The sequence below is a fragment of the Aedes aegypti genome, chromosome 2 (assembly GCF_002204515.2).
Source record: "Aedes aegypti strain LVP_AGWG chromosome 2, AaegL5.0 Primary Assembly, whole genome shotgun sequence".
Classification (NCBI taxonomy): Eukaryota; Metazoa; Arthropoda; class Insecta; order Diptera; family Culicidae; genus Aedes; species Aedes aegypti.
The window spans coordinates 215,563,118-215,581,295 of record NC_035108.1 but is presented as its reverse complement, the minus strand read 5'-3'; the positions used below and the strand labels follow the sequence as shown (position 1 = coordinate 215,581,295).

The following is an 18,178-nucleotide window of genomic DNA, read 5'->3' as shown; positions in this document are numbered from 1 at the left end:
AATACCAAGTTGTTTTGTCACATTGCTTAATATAACCGCATAACAGTCACATTGAGATTATACATGGGCCTCGTAATGTTGTGACAAAGAAATGTCTATCAGAATTATTTTCTGGCTATTCACCCAATATGTGAGATGAGCTGTACAAAATTTTAGCTTCATATAAGCATTGTTGATTTCTTGGTAATTTTTTGAAATTTTGGGGCCTTCCAATACTGACGAGAAATTCATACTTGGTACTCCATTTACTCAGTGCCTACTTTTGTCGAATGTTACAAATATGCAGTTATGGGCAGTACAAGTCTTATTCATAATATTATTACTTAAAATTAAAATTTAAAGCTATCGTTCTTCAACAACTGAAGTTTATTTGAAATAAAATTAATAATGAGACGAACATAAGAGGGTTACAGAAACTCGAAAAAGACGTAGCAAATCGATGCATTGACGTCAACTCAATTAATCAAATCCGAGATAAGTTTATCGATGACAGTCTAATTTTCCAACCATACTCGACTCTTATGCAGCGCGGCCGAATCCATTGAAATGTATCTTCACCAGAATGATACCTGGCAGTGAAAGCATAATTGGGTTTGAAAAATATCACCCGAACAAAATCTGTTTAACCCACTTTTGAGAGTTAATGAATAGACCTAACATTGAATAGACATTTTTGGCAATAAAACGCCAAACCAGTTTATATGATACAGCAATCTAGGAATCATTTATTTATGTTGATCCTTGTGTACCTACTAATATGTCGATTCATTGCCATAATATAGAGCGCCAAACAGCCGGTCATAAAACTGCTATGGCTGATTGAGCTAAATCTGATCACACAATGAGATTCTGAAAGCTTAGTATGGGGCGTGTTAGGGTAAAGAACTATGCCAATAAAATTTCTGGAACTTGGTCATAAGAAGATGAATTCAGTGGCCAACTGTCATTTAGAAAACTAAAGATAAAAAATGAACATAATTCTAAGAGAAAAACAACAACGATCAAATCAATTTTCGAACATTCATTACAGCAAGAAACTGTACAAAAATCTTCTTTACGTGGATGACATATTCTGGTACAGCAGAAAACGTATATTTTAATTAACATTCTCTGGAACCGAAAACAAAAATAATTACTGCAGGATACAACTAAAAGTGCCAGAAAATGATTCAATTTTAACACAAAAACATGAATTATTAAGTTCTGTTGCTTCTGTTCCGTCAATTTTAGCGAGTTAAACCAAACTGGAGCACACATTAAGTGTCTTCATTTGCATGTGTAATTCGCGATTTCAGCGGCATTAAAGGGAATCGTAAATTTCAACGACCTTTGCGGGACGGGTATGTATGCTCGGTGTCGCTTTACGGAATGGTCGATCCGAGTCCACTAGCAAGCATGTCATGGTTGATTGAATTACCTCCTTTTATGTGCACATTATGCAGAGTAACTTAATCATTCTAAGATAATCGTTAGGCTACAGAGGTTCCCAAACAGTGTGATCTTGCATCTTGCCCAGGGAAGTCAAGAAATTTCCATTACGAAAAGATCCTGGACCGACCGGGAATCCAACCCAGACAACTTCAGCATGGCTTTGTTTTGTAGCCGCGAACTCTAACTACTCAGCTAAGGAAGGCTCCTACATCATACATATATTCGTACATATAAAAAAAAATGTTCCCTTTTACTTGAATGAATAGTTAAGGGACTAAACCATAACTAAAAAATATCAATAGACCTCAGACTTTTACGCTATAGATCTTTAGGCCTATATTTGATAAATTTCTTGGAGATCCAAGTTCGTTTTCATTATTATTATTATTTATATTTATTACCGGGGCTATTCGCAGGTTCATCAACATTATTATTATTATTATTATTATTTATCTTTAATGACGGGACTTTTCGCGCATCCACACAAACTAATACAATATTCCGTTTAATTGTACGAAGACCTCAAACTCTGAATCATAATTTAAAAACGAATAATATTGTATTAGCTTGTAATTATAATTAATAATAAAATAAAACGAATAATAAACTTATAGATTCATATGCCTAAACCCTAAAGAATTTTTGAAAGATCTGTTTCGATCTAGTTCGTAAATTGACGTTCCAGTTTGGCATTTTTTCTCCAATAGATGTATCTTATTGGACACAAGAAGATATTTTATACACAAAGCTAAAAAGATAATAAGTATTGTCCCGATGATTGTTTTCGAAAGCTCCAACGTCCAAAGTCGCTTGAAGTTAACCGACTTAGTGTACATTCAAATTAACTCATTACCTGAACCTGCTACCTCTAAATCGTTCGACCGGCCATATAAATTAACGAGCATTTACTACGAGAATCGCAATTATCAGTTAACGTTTTGAGAGCAGAAAAAACCTCCAGTTCACACGCAGGGCAGTTTTGTTTCTGAAACAAGTTTACATCATTTCTCAAACCTTCAGCTGACAGCCGAACGAGAGCCGATAGACGCGGTGTTGGACTGATCTGACAAATTATGCGCCAGTTCAGAAAGTGCTGGAGATCATCTGCTCAAAGTGCAGATTAGCTTTGTGTATATCTCAACCATCAGTGATGGCTATCATTAATCAATTTATTTACAACATAATTATGGTTGAACTGTTTCAGAAGGTCCCACACGGTAGTAATTGACCAATACAAAATCTGATTAAATATGCAAATTGTTATGTATGTATAATTTTGCCTATTCTATACTATCCTTCCAAAAATAACTGATTTATCTATTTTGCCTTAACTCATGTATCCCATTATCTCTTTTCGATTTTCAGAACCATCAAACGCCATCCGCAGAATGTGGACTGCAAAACAGCGCCATCAGTAGCTTAACTCAGTGAGAAAGCAGACAGCAAATGAAAGACGAAAAGTACAAACACCAGACAACAGCATTCGAATCGTATAACGAGGGTCTGCGCCATGCCAGCGGGGCTCAAAAATCCCCACTTACGGAGCCAACCGAAAATCGCATTCGCATGAGGAGCAACAATCAAAATGCTGAAATCTTTGGCTCTGCCTCGCTACTTCAAGAAAAATAACTACAACATACTAACGCCACCCCTAGCACCAGAAACAGATCGATCTCCGGTCACACCTAGTTTGCGAAGATCTCCATCAAACTCTACCAGAGCTTCGGCAAGATGGCTTCGAGCACGGTTTCACTATTCACCGTTGACCCGTTGGCATCGGAAACGAAAAGGGTTTTCGATGCTAGCGCCAAACAACTTCACTCTCGTCTCGCTACTGGCCATCGGATTTGTCCTCTGCTGTCTAAGTGGTCCTCCACTTTGCCAGGGAAGCGCCGTTCCAGAGCCAGTGGCAAAATCCAAAGGAACTATCTCTACGTACGCGACACGAACGAGCCTCGCACGAATGGGGGTTGCCGATACGTCCAAAATCGTCAACCTCACGAGGCAACATGGCGGTGATCTGTTCTACACATTTGGTAAGTTAATTGATTAAAATTAAAATTATTTTCAGATAATCATTATAAATCGAAGAACGTAAATACCCTATCAGTAGAAGACAAAAAAATTGTAACAGATTTTTAATTTGATTTGCACGATTTTTCAAACAATATGTTATGATTTTGGCAGAATCTCCCCTAACACAAAATGTTTTTAACATGAATTAAAAACTTTCACAATTGCTCTCTGATTCTCAATATAAAATCATTTTTATTATTTATTTAGTTAACATCCTAACTGAATCTTAAAATTTCACGCCACAATACTCGGTTCGTGGCCGCATCTCTCCATCCTCGGTTCTGCCCCACGCTCGCCAAATCGTTTCGTGAACTTTTCGGGAAAGCTGTTCTCGTCCACGATTTTCCATAGCACTACGCGGTCGATACTATCGTATGCCACCTTGAAATCGATGAAAAGGTGATGCGTTGGGACCTTATATTCACGTCATTTTTGAGGATTTACCGTACAGTAAAGATCTGGTCCTTTGTCAATCGACCGTCAACGAAGCTGGCTTGATAACTTCCTATGAACTCGTTTACTACAGGTGACAGACGACGGAAGATGATCTGGGATAATACTTCGTTGACCGCATTTAGAATGGTGATCGCTCGAAAGTTTTCACAATCGAACTTGTCGCCTTTCTTGTAGATGGGACATATTACCCTTTCTTCCCACTCCTCCGGTAGCTGTTATGTTTCCCAGATTGTGCCTATCATCCGATGTAGGCAAATAGCCAGCCTCTCCCGGCCCATCTTTATGAGTTCAGCTCCGATACCATCGTTACCAGCAGCTTTATTGTTCTTGAGCTGGTGAATGGCATCCTTAACCTCCCTTGAAGTGGGGGTTGATTGGTTTCCATCGCCAGAAGTACTGACGAAGGCATTTCCTCCATTGTCCCGTCCTTCATTACCTGTGCTCTCAGCGCCATTCAGGTGTTCGTCGAAGTGCTGGTTCCACCTTTCGATCACCTCACGCTCGATCCTGTTCACGTTTCTGCATCAAAATGCTCCCATCCTTATCCCTGCACATCTCGGCTCGTGGCACGAAGCCGTTGCGGGATGTGTTGAGCTTCTGACAGAACTTACGTGTCTCTTGAGATCAAAAAAGCTGTCTCATCTCCTCGCACTCCGCCTCTTCCTGGCGGCGTTTTTTGTCCCGAAAGAGGCGTTGCCGTCTCCGTCTACAATTTCCACGTTCTGTCGAGTCCCTAGCTGCAGCATGACCGCCCGCGCTGCATTCTTCTCCTTCAAAATTTGTCAAAGACGGGCTTCATCCAGCTCACCCGTTTCCGGTAATTCAGCCTCGAGTTGCTGCGCGTACGCAGTTGCGAAATCCGGTTGCTTAAGCCGCTCTAGGTCATACCGGGGCGGTCGTCGGTACCGTACGTTGTTAACCATGGAGAGTTTTGGGCGCAATTTAACCATCACCAGATAGTGGTCAGAGTCGATGTTAGCGCCACGATAGGTGCTGACGTCGATAATGTCAGAGAAGTGCCGTCCATCAATCAGAACGAGGTCGATTTGTGATTCTGTCTGCTGTGGTGTATCGGTAAGGAAGGCTGTGCTGGAAGTAGGTACTACGAATGGCCATATTCTTGAAGGCGACGAAATTAATTAGTCGTACACAGCTAAAAATATGTTGTAAAATTAAGTTTATTTTGATGCACATATTTAGAGCATCAAAATAAACCTAAATTTCAACGACAAATCCATTATTTTTCAATCGAATTCACTTTAAATTTACACGATCATGTAATATTCAACCAGTTTTGGTTGAAAATTGAATGCATATTCATTTAAGTTTACATGATGCTGTAAAAATACACGATTTCGATTTATTTTTACAGTAAACCTCAGTTTACATCACATTGAAAATTAAATATTTTTTTCTGTGTAGACAGTTTTCGTTCGTCAGCTGAACTTTCCAATAGGCGGTCTGAATTCCTCCTCCTGGCCAACCTGAGCATTTAGATCTCCTATGGCGATTTTGACGTCGTGGCTTGGGCAGCTGTCGTACTCGCATTCGAGCTGCACTTAAAAAGCGTCTTTATCATCATCAGTGCTTCCGGAGTGAGGGCTGTGCACGTTTATTATGCTGAAGTTAAAGAACCGGCCTTTGAGCCTCAACTTGCACATTCTCTCACTGATCGGCCACCACCCGATAACGCGCCTCTCCATATCACCCATCAACACACGAGCTGGGTACAGCTTTGACGCGGCTCCTGGTAGATGGTATGGTTACCTCTAAACGTTCGCACCATTGATCCAACCTTCCAACACACTTCCTGCAACGTTACGATGCCGAATCCGCGGTCCTTCAGCACGTCGGCAAGTATGCGTGTATTCCCGATGAAGCTGAAAAATTTACAGTTCCACGTACCGAGCTTCCGATCGCTAGTCCCTTTACGTCACTGTGGTCTTCGCCGATTGTCCCGGTTCGTATTCTCTCGTTGATTATTCGTTGCTTGATTTTTTTTACGGCTGGCTTGCAAGGCCTGACACGAATCCCCTAGATTTCCGGAGGACCATTCCCTCTAAAATTTCGGAGAACCATAGTGCGCAGTTTAGTTTAGAGTCGTTCTCTGGCACTCGGACGATAATCAGCCGCCCCTGACATGGGTAACAGACGCTATTTTGAGCCGCTCCTAACATGGAGTACAAACGCTCCAGGTTTACCCGAGGAGGAACAAATAACTTCCCAATAACTAATGCATACCATATTTTGGTATCATACCAAAATTAGGTATTGTTCAGTTGTCAATACCTCAATTTGGTATTATAATGGTATTGAAAAAAATCTTTGAAACAATTGAAAATACTTCATTGAGGTATTGAACAGCTATTGAGGTCTGCTGGAGGTATTGAACTACTATTGAAAAATTTCACTTTTATATGAAAATCCATCAAGTATTATTGAGGTATTACAATACCTGATCTAATTATCAGTTTGGTGTTCGTAGAATATGCTTGAGATATTATTTGAGGTATTTTACCTCTTATGCAGGGCTCATTCATACCTCATTCAGGTTGTAAGTATTGGAAATTATCTGATATGGAATACCTCAATTTGGTATTCAGTAGTTATTTTCTTCTGCTCGGGTACATAAGCAAAAGCAAAAGTAAACCCCTCGTTCCCTGTCAGCATACGACCAGAGTTCCCACCGGGATTAGTTACCCGATCTACTTTAAGGTTACTCGTACCCCGACCAGTACCGCGAGGAGGAAGGGACAGGAGTTGCTGGGCAAGAGGCTAAGGACCACACAAAGGGATCTTTTTTATATCTGCAGGTACGCGAGGTACCAATGATACGCCATGCCCATTGCCCAGCCATCTACCATATAAAAATATCAAAGCTACCCAGTTTAACGGTACTCATAATTGATATAATTTAAAACGTTTCTAAGACGCCAATCGAACAGGTTATGTGTTGAGCATTATGCCATAATTGTAAAAGTGATCCTTGGAAGTTTTGGCACAAAATGTTTAGTGTCTCCTTTATAATAGTTCGTTTTGCTAGGTTTCCTTACATTCTTGCAGTTCTACGAACTACATTATCATTCAGAGAAACTGGTGTTCGCAATAACAAAGTCAGAAATTTGGGACTAATCTCAAACTCTTAGAAACGATTGACGCATCCTCCAATAATCGAGAGCTGTCCTGGCCACGTCCTTGCGGAAGCTAGGGAATGGGGAAGGATGATTGAATGAACAACTACCTAAGAAAGATGCAGAGAACTCTACGACCTCTCATAGGTGATACGGGAGGTTGCGAAATGTTGATGGAAAGGGTAGTGCTATAGGATACGTTCTGTAGGCGTTCTTGCCGAAAAATGGTTGATATTTACGCATTGTGATCATGTGCTGCTGATCAGAACAAACTCACCAAATTATTTTTTTGAAACTCCTCTGCAATCCGTCGCTCCTCTAATAATGAACAATAGCGTGAGCCGTAACTTTGCACTGCCCATCCAAATGCACGCACCGCAGACATAAAAACTGCAGTTCATAACCTATCCCGAACCGAGCATCCGCGAACCACATGTATTGTTTTAATCAACGCGCCTCACACACACAGAAGATAAAAAACGAGCCGTGCAAAACGAATTCAAAAAACCGCAAGCAAATCATCTTCCGAAAAAAAAAACATTTATATCACTTTGAAAAACATGCTTCCACAGAACATTTGCACGTGGCATAGCACCATCCGCCAAATCTTATTTTCACAAGCCGAATTGGAAGAAAAACTGACACCTTCATAAAAATCTTTTCTATTTTCATATACATAATCCTACTACAAGTCGAACTTAATGAACCAGAGTCTCGATTATCTGGGATTCGATTATCCGGAACTTTAGACTCGATTATCCGGAGTATGATATTTGCGATTTTTAAGATTATTTATGCAGAGATTTGAAACAATTCATTATTATAATACACAGTATGATTGTTTAGCAGTATTGCACGTAAGCAGGATGATGGGAGGAGGATAAAAGAGGGGTTGGTTTACACATTAAATCCATCCTCAGGAATTGGTTCCTTCTAGTCGGCCCTAAAAGGAGATTCAGAAAACAGAAAAAAAAACTGCTTCGGTAGACGTCCAATTGCATCGCCAAGAATGTCTCTGTCGGTGTAGACAGGGTCCGCCGCTGAAATATATCCAAGTGATTCAAGATTAACTATGCTTAAGTTGTCTACTCTGGTGATATGAAACGAAGTTGACCATAGAATAAGAAACTCAAAGCATAAACTTTATTAACATTGAGATATATCATTGAGAAGTTTAACAAATTAATAAACAAACATCCATGCATTATTTGCATGTTTCTATATCACGTAAGTCATTATCATTTTCAGTGAAACAATTGTAATCTTATGTTTCTAAATGAATCTCTAATATTTCTCGTAGAATTACATATTTAACCTCTACGAAGTTCTTGCAATAACGAAACCTCCCGTGAATCGGTATTAATTTACGACACGTTGTAACCGTTTCACACGGTTTTTTTTAAATGCTCAATATCTAGATTGTCCCCAATTGATCGGCAACTTCAAATTTGAAAACATGGGTTTCTCATTAAAAACATCTTTTGTCTAGAGGGCACATATATTATGCCGTGATAATGGATCGTCGCAATTAAATAAAATTTAAATTCTTGCCTCAACAATAAATAATCGAAATTAATCAGCATATTGTCATCGACGGCATCAATTGTTACCTCGTTTGTCAGATCGCGCTCCAAAATACCAGACATCATGGCGGCGCTCCGGGCTGTTGACTCAATGTAAGGTTTTCCATCGCTCTATAGTGGCTGCTCCAACATCATCGTAAAACAATCACAAGATATGATGTACAACATGTGACGAGTTGAGCTGAGTCGGAAGCGCGACCAGTGATTACCGCCAAGATGACACGACGGAATGTCCACAAGAATAAAAAATAATAACTAACCGCGAAATGTCCTCCAGCCACGGTTGACGAATTTCGGTGTAAAATTTTATGCTAATTACATTTCTTCTGTGGCCCCGCCGCGCTTCTGGTGGCCTTTGTCGGTTGGATCGACGGCCATCACTCGACAGATTTGTAGAGGCCAAAGTTTGACGATCGCCAGACCGCCCCGCGCCACGTTTTGGACAGTCCGAGAGCAAGAGTGATTTATTGCGGCGATAAACTTTGCTCTAAATGCAAATTTTCTGCGATGTCCTCCAGTATACATACGGGTACGTGTCGTGCTGGTACATGAGCATACGGCGTAGTTGGGCGAAACAATACCAGAATGACTTTGTAGTTTGGAGGTGATCGACAAGCGATATGTTCGGAAGGTTTGGATGAAAATGATGAGTAATTGTATGTTTAATGCATGTATTCTGACGTATAACAATATTAATTCCATTTTAGCCTTCTTTAACATTCATTATGTTTTATTTGTGATAAAACGGTTATAGTTTCATTATCAGTAGTAATTCAATTCGATAAAAGATTCTCATAGCCGCAGAAGTAAACGCACAGCTATTAATTCGTATAGGCCTAAGTAAAAGAAAAATAACTAAAACTCTCACCGCTCAGCAAATACATAACGGATTTGAATTAGTTTTTGTCAGCATACTCGTACACATATCTAGTTACGAAAAGTGGCCAGAGAATCTCGGGAACATTGTTTTGGCCGGAGTTATTCTGGTGGGTCACTGGGTCAGGTTAGGTGAAAAGAGTGCTGTGCGTTTGTGCCCCTGGAGTTAGGCAAATTTCAAATCACAGGTATTTTCAGGAATCGGCTATAATGTGGCCACTAGACTGGCCCTTAAACAAAAAAGTTGCAAAACTCAACGGGGCACCCCTTAGATATGAGCTTTAGGTTAAAAAAAAGCTCTCTCAAAATTTCAACCCAATTGGTTGCTCCACCAGCTGGCGCATTCAATTTGAAGTTTGTATGGGATTTTCGTTAAAATATATTGAAAATCGACCCTTTGCCACTGTTTCGTTCCGTATACTAGTTGATAGCGGTCAATTGAGCCTAGAATGACAAATACACTAGTTGATACCCTACTGAACATAATTGCATAAGGTTGTATCTGGATTTGAGCTCATTTTCCTTACCCCTTCAGTGGCTGAACTTTAGGCTTAGATCAGTACTCCCGTGCAATCACATATATGCATGCGCCTTATCCAGCAGCTCGCCCAGCGTCATAGGTGACTATGATGCGCTTAGCAGCTATGTTGAAGAAATATAAAGCAGTATTGCATGAGCTTAACAAATCTACTTCAGGTAGTTAAAACACCAACTTTCTCAATTTCAATCATGATACAACCTTCTACAATATTGTTCGCTATGATATCAAGTAGTATTTTTGACATTCTGGGTTCAATTGAACGCGATCAACAATTTTTCTGAACCAAACAGTAGATGATGTGCTGTTTCCCATATGTTTGAGCTGAAAATCCCATATTAATTTCAATTCAAATGCGCTAGCTCATGGAACAACCAAATGAGCTGATTTTTCCAGGAAGTCTTCCTTTTACCCTAAGGAATAATCCTGGGGGGTGCCCCGTGATATCATACAACTTTATTTTTCTCCCATACTGAGCTGGGCCAGTCTAGTGGCCACTATATCAAGGAATTTTAAGAAAATCGTATCAGTGCAAACCTTTTTGAAACGATTGATTTTGATAACCATGTTTCCTGCATTTGATTGATCTTGAAAATGTGCATTTTCGGGTCCCGAGAACCCTCAAATTTACAATAAAATGGCCATTTTGTATATTAACATCTGTGCCAAGCTTAGGGGAATGCGTTTTTGTGAACTATTATGTTTGATTTATACTTTTCGAGAATTGAAACGGTTTAATATCCAACAAATCTATAGCCGGTTCTTCCGGGCAGTAGGCCCGAGTGGCCATATCCGGTACATTCTAAACGGTCCAAAACTCTTTATTTATAATGTTGAATATCAGATCCTGATGATTTAGGCATATTTTAATGGATGCCATTGCAAATAAATAAAGATTACTTGGCATGTCCCAAAAAATATCCGTTTTTTGCCCGACTTGACCCAGTGACACAACGGAATAACTACGGCCACAGGAATATTCTCGAGATTCTCTGGCCACTTCTTAAAACTAGAAATGTAGGCCAGTATATTAACAAATAATCATTTGTATCCGTTTAGACTTTGCTGAGCGGTGAGGGTTTAAGTATTTTTGCTTTCACTCAGGCCTATCACGCTATGTCTAAACCTGCAGGTTATGCAAATCGAATGTACCTCGAATTTTTTCCCGCTAGATATCAGTATTTGGTCTATAATTTCATAATCGAAAGGTTACATAATATTCTATCGGTGAAATTGTTCCCATACATTTTGTATGGGCTGAAATGTGTAGAAAAACGTAATTTTTATTGATTTTCATTGTCTGTATATGAAAAAATAGCAAAAAAGTGGAAAAATCTAAATTTCACATATGGAATATTTTAAAACCTTCCGATTATGAAAATATAACTCAATTTCTAAACTCTAGCGAAAATAAAATCCGAGGTACATTCGATTTGCATAATCTGCTGGTTTGAACATAGCGTGCCTATACGGGTTAAGCAAGAGGAATGTGGGTTAGAATTCCAAGAAGCTTGAACTTGTTTGGCCGCCCGTGGTTCTATTCCAGTATCGCTAGATCAGCTGCACTTACACAAGAAACCAACCATATGAATGATTGGGTCTAACAAACACCCTCGCAGCTCAATGAGGAATAAGGGAGGAATTGATCTTGCTTTTAAAACTGGCATGCAGTAGACTGGATATACCCCTGCACCTACGTCAGTTCATGCGGGAAGGTATAGGGGTGAGGTAATTTTATTGCAGACAGGCTTGCTTTTGGTTAAAAGACTGCCTATATATCAGGCGAAAGGAAAGGCATGCTATAATGATGGAAGCGTAACTTTCGAATTGACGAGAAATTACAAGTACCTTTAAAATGAATCATTAACCTGCCTTTCAACTGCAATTAACCTTTTCGTTACCGGTCTCCGAAGAGGCATTTTCAAATAGCTGCTATTTCGTCAATTCTTATTCAATATTTTTGAAACTACCCTCAGTTTACTTTAAAAAGGTTTCAGTTATTTGTCATAAAAGGAGAATTCTGAATTCGGAACCATGCCGGAGATATTCCGGATTGTACTGGGGTCACGAGTGCAGTTACAACACTGGAGTTTTAATGTAAAATATAAAATGATGGTCTATTGTCAACATTTCAACATAATTCGAATAAGTGAACCGTTCCAGAACATGGTAGCCGGTTCCGCCAGGGCCAGTTTGGGGACATTTCCGATTATTGTCAAAAACATACCGTGCGACGTCTCAATCTTCATGAATTCGGGAAAACATGCCAAAAAAAGAAGAAAAACCCCGGTACAAACAGATGTGGCCACTCCAGATCTCCTTGCACAGGTTCCACGAGGGCCTCCTTGGGGACATTTCCGTTTTATGTCCAAAACATACCGTGAAATCATAACTCAAGAACGAAGCATCATAGAAACAAAGGTTTTTTTTTTGAAAATGAAAGCATATTTTCTCAGGAACAAAAAAAAAATTAACTGGAAAAAGTTTTCCACCGTTGAGAAAATTCGTAAAGAAAAGCCGGAAAAACTATGCTCCAACTCGTGAAAAATTTTTAAACAAATATTTTTGAGGGGATAACTTTATAAGCTTTAATCGCTGAAATTTTTGAAATGTACTTTTTTTCGTTTTTGAGTTATGGCCAATTTTGTGGAAAATGACCATATAAGCCTCTTCTTTGAAAACTCATATTTCAATCGAAGCATCGGAAAAACAAAGATTTTTTATCAAAACAATAGCAAATTTTCTAAAACATATGAAAAAAAGATATGGGATTGGTTTTAATGAAGTATAAGTCGGAATGGATGATATTTTTCATGAAAAATTACACCGCTAAGAAAAACTGAAAAAAAAAACTGTTTCTGCCTCAATATTTCATTACACTGAAAAGGGATTCTTTCTTTTCTATGGAATAAATAAGATTATTATTATTTTTCTTTTTTAATTTTATTTATTCAATTATTCAGTATATAACTTACATTTTCATCTTAATACTATCTATTTTTTCAACCGGAAAGATTGTCTTTGGTTGCTAACACCAGAAGATTTTCGTTTCTTTGTATTATTAAGAACAAAGCATGCTGTATTTTCTTGGTTTTCATGTGCATCTGATAAGTCACTAGCAAAAATGCTTCGTTCGTCTTTTGGTGTAAATGAATGATATTTTTTTGTTCCAGGAATTGGAAAAGGGTTAGAAAATCTTTCCTGAAGAAATTTTTCAGCCTCTGAATAGTCATTTTCAGTTGCATAGATAAATTCCCAATCTTTTTCAAATTGGTCTTTCACTTTTTGCGACACAGCCCAGTCGAAAAATTGTTTGGCGTTATTAATTTCTTCTGACTTTCTAATACTAGCATCTCTAGCCATTCGCTTGCTCCAAGTTTTTCCGGCTTTTCTTTACGAATTTTCTCAACGGTGGAAAATTTTGTGGAAAACTTTTTCCAGTTATTTTTTTTTTATTCCTGAGAAAATTTGCTTTCATTTTCATAAAAAAAACTTTGTTTCTACGATGCTTCATTCTTGAGTTATGATTTTTTAAAGTAGGTAGTGTCAGAGGAAAACAAAAAAAATCCAACTGAGTTTTCCGGGAAAATAAGCGACCCTGAATTTTTCTCAATTTTTTTTATTCATATATAGATGAGCCCTGCATGTGGAAAAAGTTTCATGAAAATCTGAGACCCTTCGGCCCACTTTGTACGGATATAAAAAAAATCCTCTGTATGCCACAAAAGTTTAATCCACTGCGGTTTGACCTTCCCAACAAAAAAATGTGTGGATTCAGTTAGGATTCTCTTAAAAAAGTTGTTGAAAATCCTACAACATTTCAAACTCAGAAACAGTAGAAGTATTTTTAGTATAATTTTCAATGATGAATGTTCCGTTATATTTCCAACAGTTCCAAGCAACTGTATAATATCTTTAGATCAAGATGGTTTTAAAGGTTAAAATCTTCTCTAAAGTAAATTGTGTCATTCAGCACGCAACAGTACTTGACCTAACAAATAACTTAGAAGGATTTTTTCAAGTCATCGGGTTCCTCAGATATATGAACTTCCGAGACTATCTACTCAGTAGCGTTATTAAAATCCCGACCACACCCTTTCAAATAAACGGGATCAGGAGACACCAGATATTCATAACGCAAGCTCTATTCATCATTGTTATGAATGAATTTATATGTTATGAATTATTTCAATATGACTTGTTTCAATAATTTTTGCATAGCTTTCTACCTACTTTGTTTTCTTGATGGCTACAGCATAGAGCCATTATTTTTCCCATTCGGCCCACTGAAGTCTGTCGTATTTTATACGCTAAATATAATTCTAATCTTTGTACACTTAATAAAACTCGTACTTCATGCGTCTGCGACGCAAAGTATTTTCTAATTACATATCGAGTATTGTCCGCAGCACTTTACGCTCAAAAACTCTAAGGCATTCCAGTATATCTCTTCCATCGTCCATGCTTCGTGCCCATGAATTAATCTACGATGACGTCACGCTGCAACTTCCAGCGGGAAGAAAACCTTTACTGCGGGCCGTGTTTACTAATAATAAACGATTTTGCTGCGCATTCATCCACTTAATGTTCATCCTATGAACATTTATTCACTAAATGTTGGTCCGGATGTCATTTTTTTGTAAACACTCCCCTCATTTGGAGCGGAAAAGAAAACGAAAGTCAACAATAAAAAAGACCATGGATAAGTTCATAGAGCAGGCCTTCTCAAAGCATTAGGCCGGCGCCTTTATTTTATGCGGCCCACGAAGGGTTTGATGATTTTTCTCATATCTGGCCTGTTTAATGAATTTCCAACTTTTTATCTCAGTTTGACGTAACGTTAATGAAATACTTCATGTTATTAAATACAGAATGGAATGATTTGAAATTGTGAAAATATGTTAATGTTTAGCAGCTTTACTCTCAGTAGAATTTTGTTTTAGTTTGGTTTATCATAATAACTATTTTACACATAACTCTTGCTAGAGATGATCGATTTGGGGTTTATTTTGAGAATATTTCTTAGTTATTCGTTTCATTATATCAGGTTTTCATTACTTTGCTTTCTATTTGATATATGTACAACACTGAAATTTTATCCACATTGAACAAAAGTTGTTTCAGAAAAGGAAATTACAATATTATTGAATTATAGATAGTATTCTCTAAGAATTTTGGGCATGAATTTCAAATAACCAAAATTCTAAGGGGGGTCTGTAGCCTTGAGGTTACGCTTTCGCTTCATAAGCAGAAGGTCATGGGTTCGATTCCCAGCCCCTCCACAAAAAAACCCATCCAGCCAACAGAAGACGCCTCACGGAGGACCGTGCTTTGGGGAGCACATCCATCCTCCGTCAGTATCAGATGGTGACTGAGACAAACTGACCCTCTTCGCAGGCAACTAGGCTCACTAATAGCAGAGCTCTCTCCTACCTGCTCGGTGTGAGAGTAAAAGAGTAGGAGAGAGTGTAGATGTAAATATAGATAAGTTAAAAATAGATCTGTATCGGTTAAGAAACTACAGATCAACCGATTCCGGCACAGTAGTGGCCACAAGCACGGAGTGCCTTACAAAAAAAAAAAAAAAAAAAAACAAAATTTTAATCAGGATTGTAAAACCTACGTCATGCCAGTGAAATCCAATTCAGAATAATATGTGGGGTCCTTATATAGCTTTAATAACATGACAATTTTTTGAATGAAGTGCTGTCAATAAATTAAGAGCAGCATGTTCACTGAACCCTAGGTAGGATTTTCAAATAACACCATGTGTAATTCGGACAGAAAATGATTGCAAAGCTATGGCCATAACATAGTGCCCAAATCAGTATTTTTAAAAGAATTTCATACCAAATTTTGCATAATTCTCATTAATTCCTGGGCAAGATTAACAAACAATCCCGTAACGCGGGTAGATCTACCATTTCCGAGTGAGAGCGAAGTTCTGACAAACAAAACCAATTACCATAACCAAATCTTTCATATAGATCATGTTTATATAATTTTTAGCTATTCATATCAAAATTTGCTATTGCTAAGCTTTTTTTGCCTGCTCGGGTATTGTACTTTTGTTGCAGCTGTTCACTAGACTGATGCAAATTTTGAAGTTCAAAGTTGGGGAAATTGCTCCCCTATGCTTAAGCGGTGTCAATTATGATGAAAATCATTCACTACTTGGAAGAAATTGGGCTGTGTACATGCCATTTGAAGTTTATATGGAAATTACTATGGAAAAGGCTATACTTTTATGTTCCATTCTCTAACTGCTTGTCATAATAATCTAAGGAAAAATGAACAAACTCTTCTCATGTGAAACTTTCCCACCTACAACTTTGCCGAAGATCATGTTTTGTTTGACTGTCTGGATAATTTGTAATTATCGATTCCAAAGTCTTAATCATGCTGAGATGATCATTCAATTACCTTCAAAGCAACACTGCTTTTTTGCTGTAGAACATAGTAGCCTGGATTACTTTGATCTATTCTTCCCGCCAGGAGCACCACTGTTGCCTGCTCAACAGTTGGGACCAAGATTTATTTAAAGGGAGGTTCTGCAGTCTAAGCAGTCCGTGGGTGCTGCTCTTCAATCTACCGTTTCTATGGATTTGTTAGAGGTTGTTTACTGCTAGTAACAGCAGTAAAGCAAACATTTTCTCGCGCATCCATGAGCCTTCTTATCGTGGCTTGAACTTCAACAAAAACAAAGTCGTCAGCTGTCACTTATTATTTCAAAATGGCGGAATAAAGAAACTGGCAGATTGGATAAACTCCCTTCTAGATACCTTGGTCGGTACTACTACAAACCCAGTTTATGATGATGAATAACAATTTATCCTGATGTCCAATCAAAATGTGGGCTTCAGCAATGTTATAGATGAAAGGATTTCACATGAGAACAGTGTGTTCACTTTTCCATAAAATATTATGACGGAGAGATAGAGGGCTGAAAACAAAAGGTTGGCGTTTTCCATAGTTATCTCCATATAAACTTCAAAAGACCACAATTTCAAAATTTGCAAAATTTGCTATTGTTCACGTTAATACCGTAATCCGAAATAACATTGATCAGTGGGGTAACATCGATCGAAATTTTTCATCTTTTAGAAACAATGAATTCAATGATTATGGCTGACACTACCCCAGATTCATGTCTCAAATCAGTTCTGCAAACGATTTAAGCAAGAAGAATGTGTTTTTCTTTTACTAACACTGTTCGACAAAAAAAAATTTTTGGCTGGATCAGGGACGCGGTTATATGGGTCTTGAAGTGCAAGAAAAGTGTAGAAAGAGGCCGTTTTTAAATGATTTGCAGCACCCCTGGATTAGTTTTTGACAAAGTTTGAAAATTTTGCATTTTTCATCAAAAAACGCGTAATAAGCAAAATATCAATATATTTTCAAATTCAATTATTCAACCATTGAATTAGTCAAATCAATATTTTTTAGCCCTAGATCGCTTCAGGGAAACGTGCACCATTTCAGAAGAATATTGGCATCATTTTTATATATGAATTTGGGATGTTAACGATCATTAAACAAGCATATGAGGATGTGCACCATATAAATACTACTTATTTTTCTATTCCACACATCTGGTTCATTATATAATAATTATTATAGGTTCAAGAAGACGATTGATTAGGATTTATTTTTTTGCTCCATTTAATAAAGCAATGAGCAATGCAATCCAGTAACATTTGATTTCAACAAGGATACGAATACGGAAAATTGATGTGTCTGTTACGTTTATATGGGCTGGTTGGTCTACTAAACTCTTGGCAGTAATAAAAAATTAGATTGGACACTGACATGTAAGTGGTCTTACATGGGCTAGTCGGTTTATCAGGAGCCGATGGCGAAGTCTGTGAAAAATGTCATAATAATGTTATTTGCGATTTCCAAAGATTTTTAAAGGTACTCATTAAGAATAGATTATCTATCGTGAAGTCCATTTGTTATCAGAATATCCCTAGAAATTACAGACTAACGTAAAATAGCAACCAATAATTCAGTAATCAACATTTCCACATTTTTTGTGACAATATTTGACAGCCACTCAGGCAGGTATGAGATCTTTTTGATTCAGT

The 18,178-nt window shown here is 38.0% G+C and overlaps 1 protein-coding gene across 1 annotated transcript in view; it reads left to right on the top strand.

Annotated features, from left to right (window-relative positions):
• Positions 1-18,178, top strand: part of LOC110676375 — a 242,338-nt gene that overhangs the window by 46,014 nt on the left and 178,146 nt on the right. Inside the window, exon 2 of the mRNA XM_021843962.1 lies at positions 2,797-3,467. Coding sequence (XP_021699654.1) covers positions 3,017-3,467 — 451 coding nt within the window. The 5' untranslated portion in view covers positions 2,797-3,016. The remainder of the gene's footprint in view (positions 1-2,796; positions 3,468-18,178) is intronic.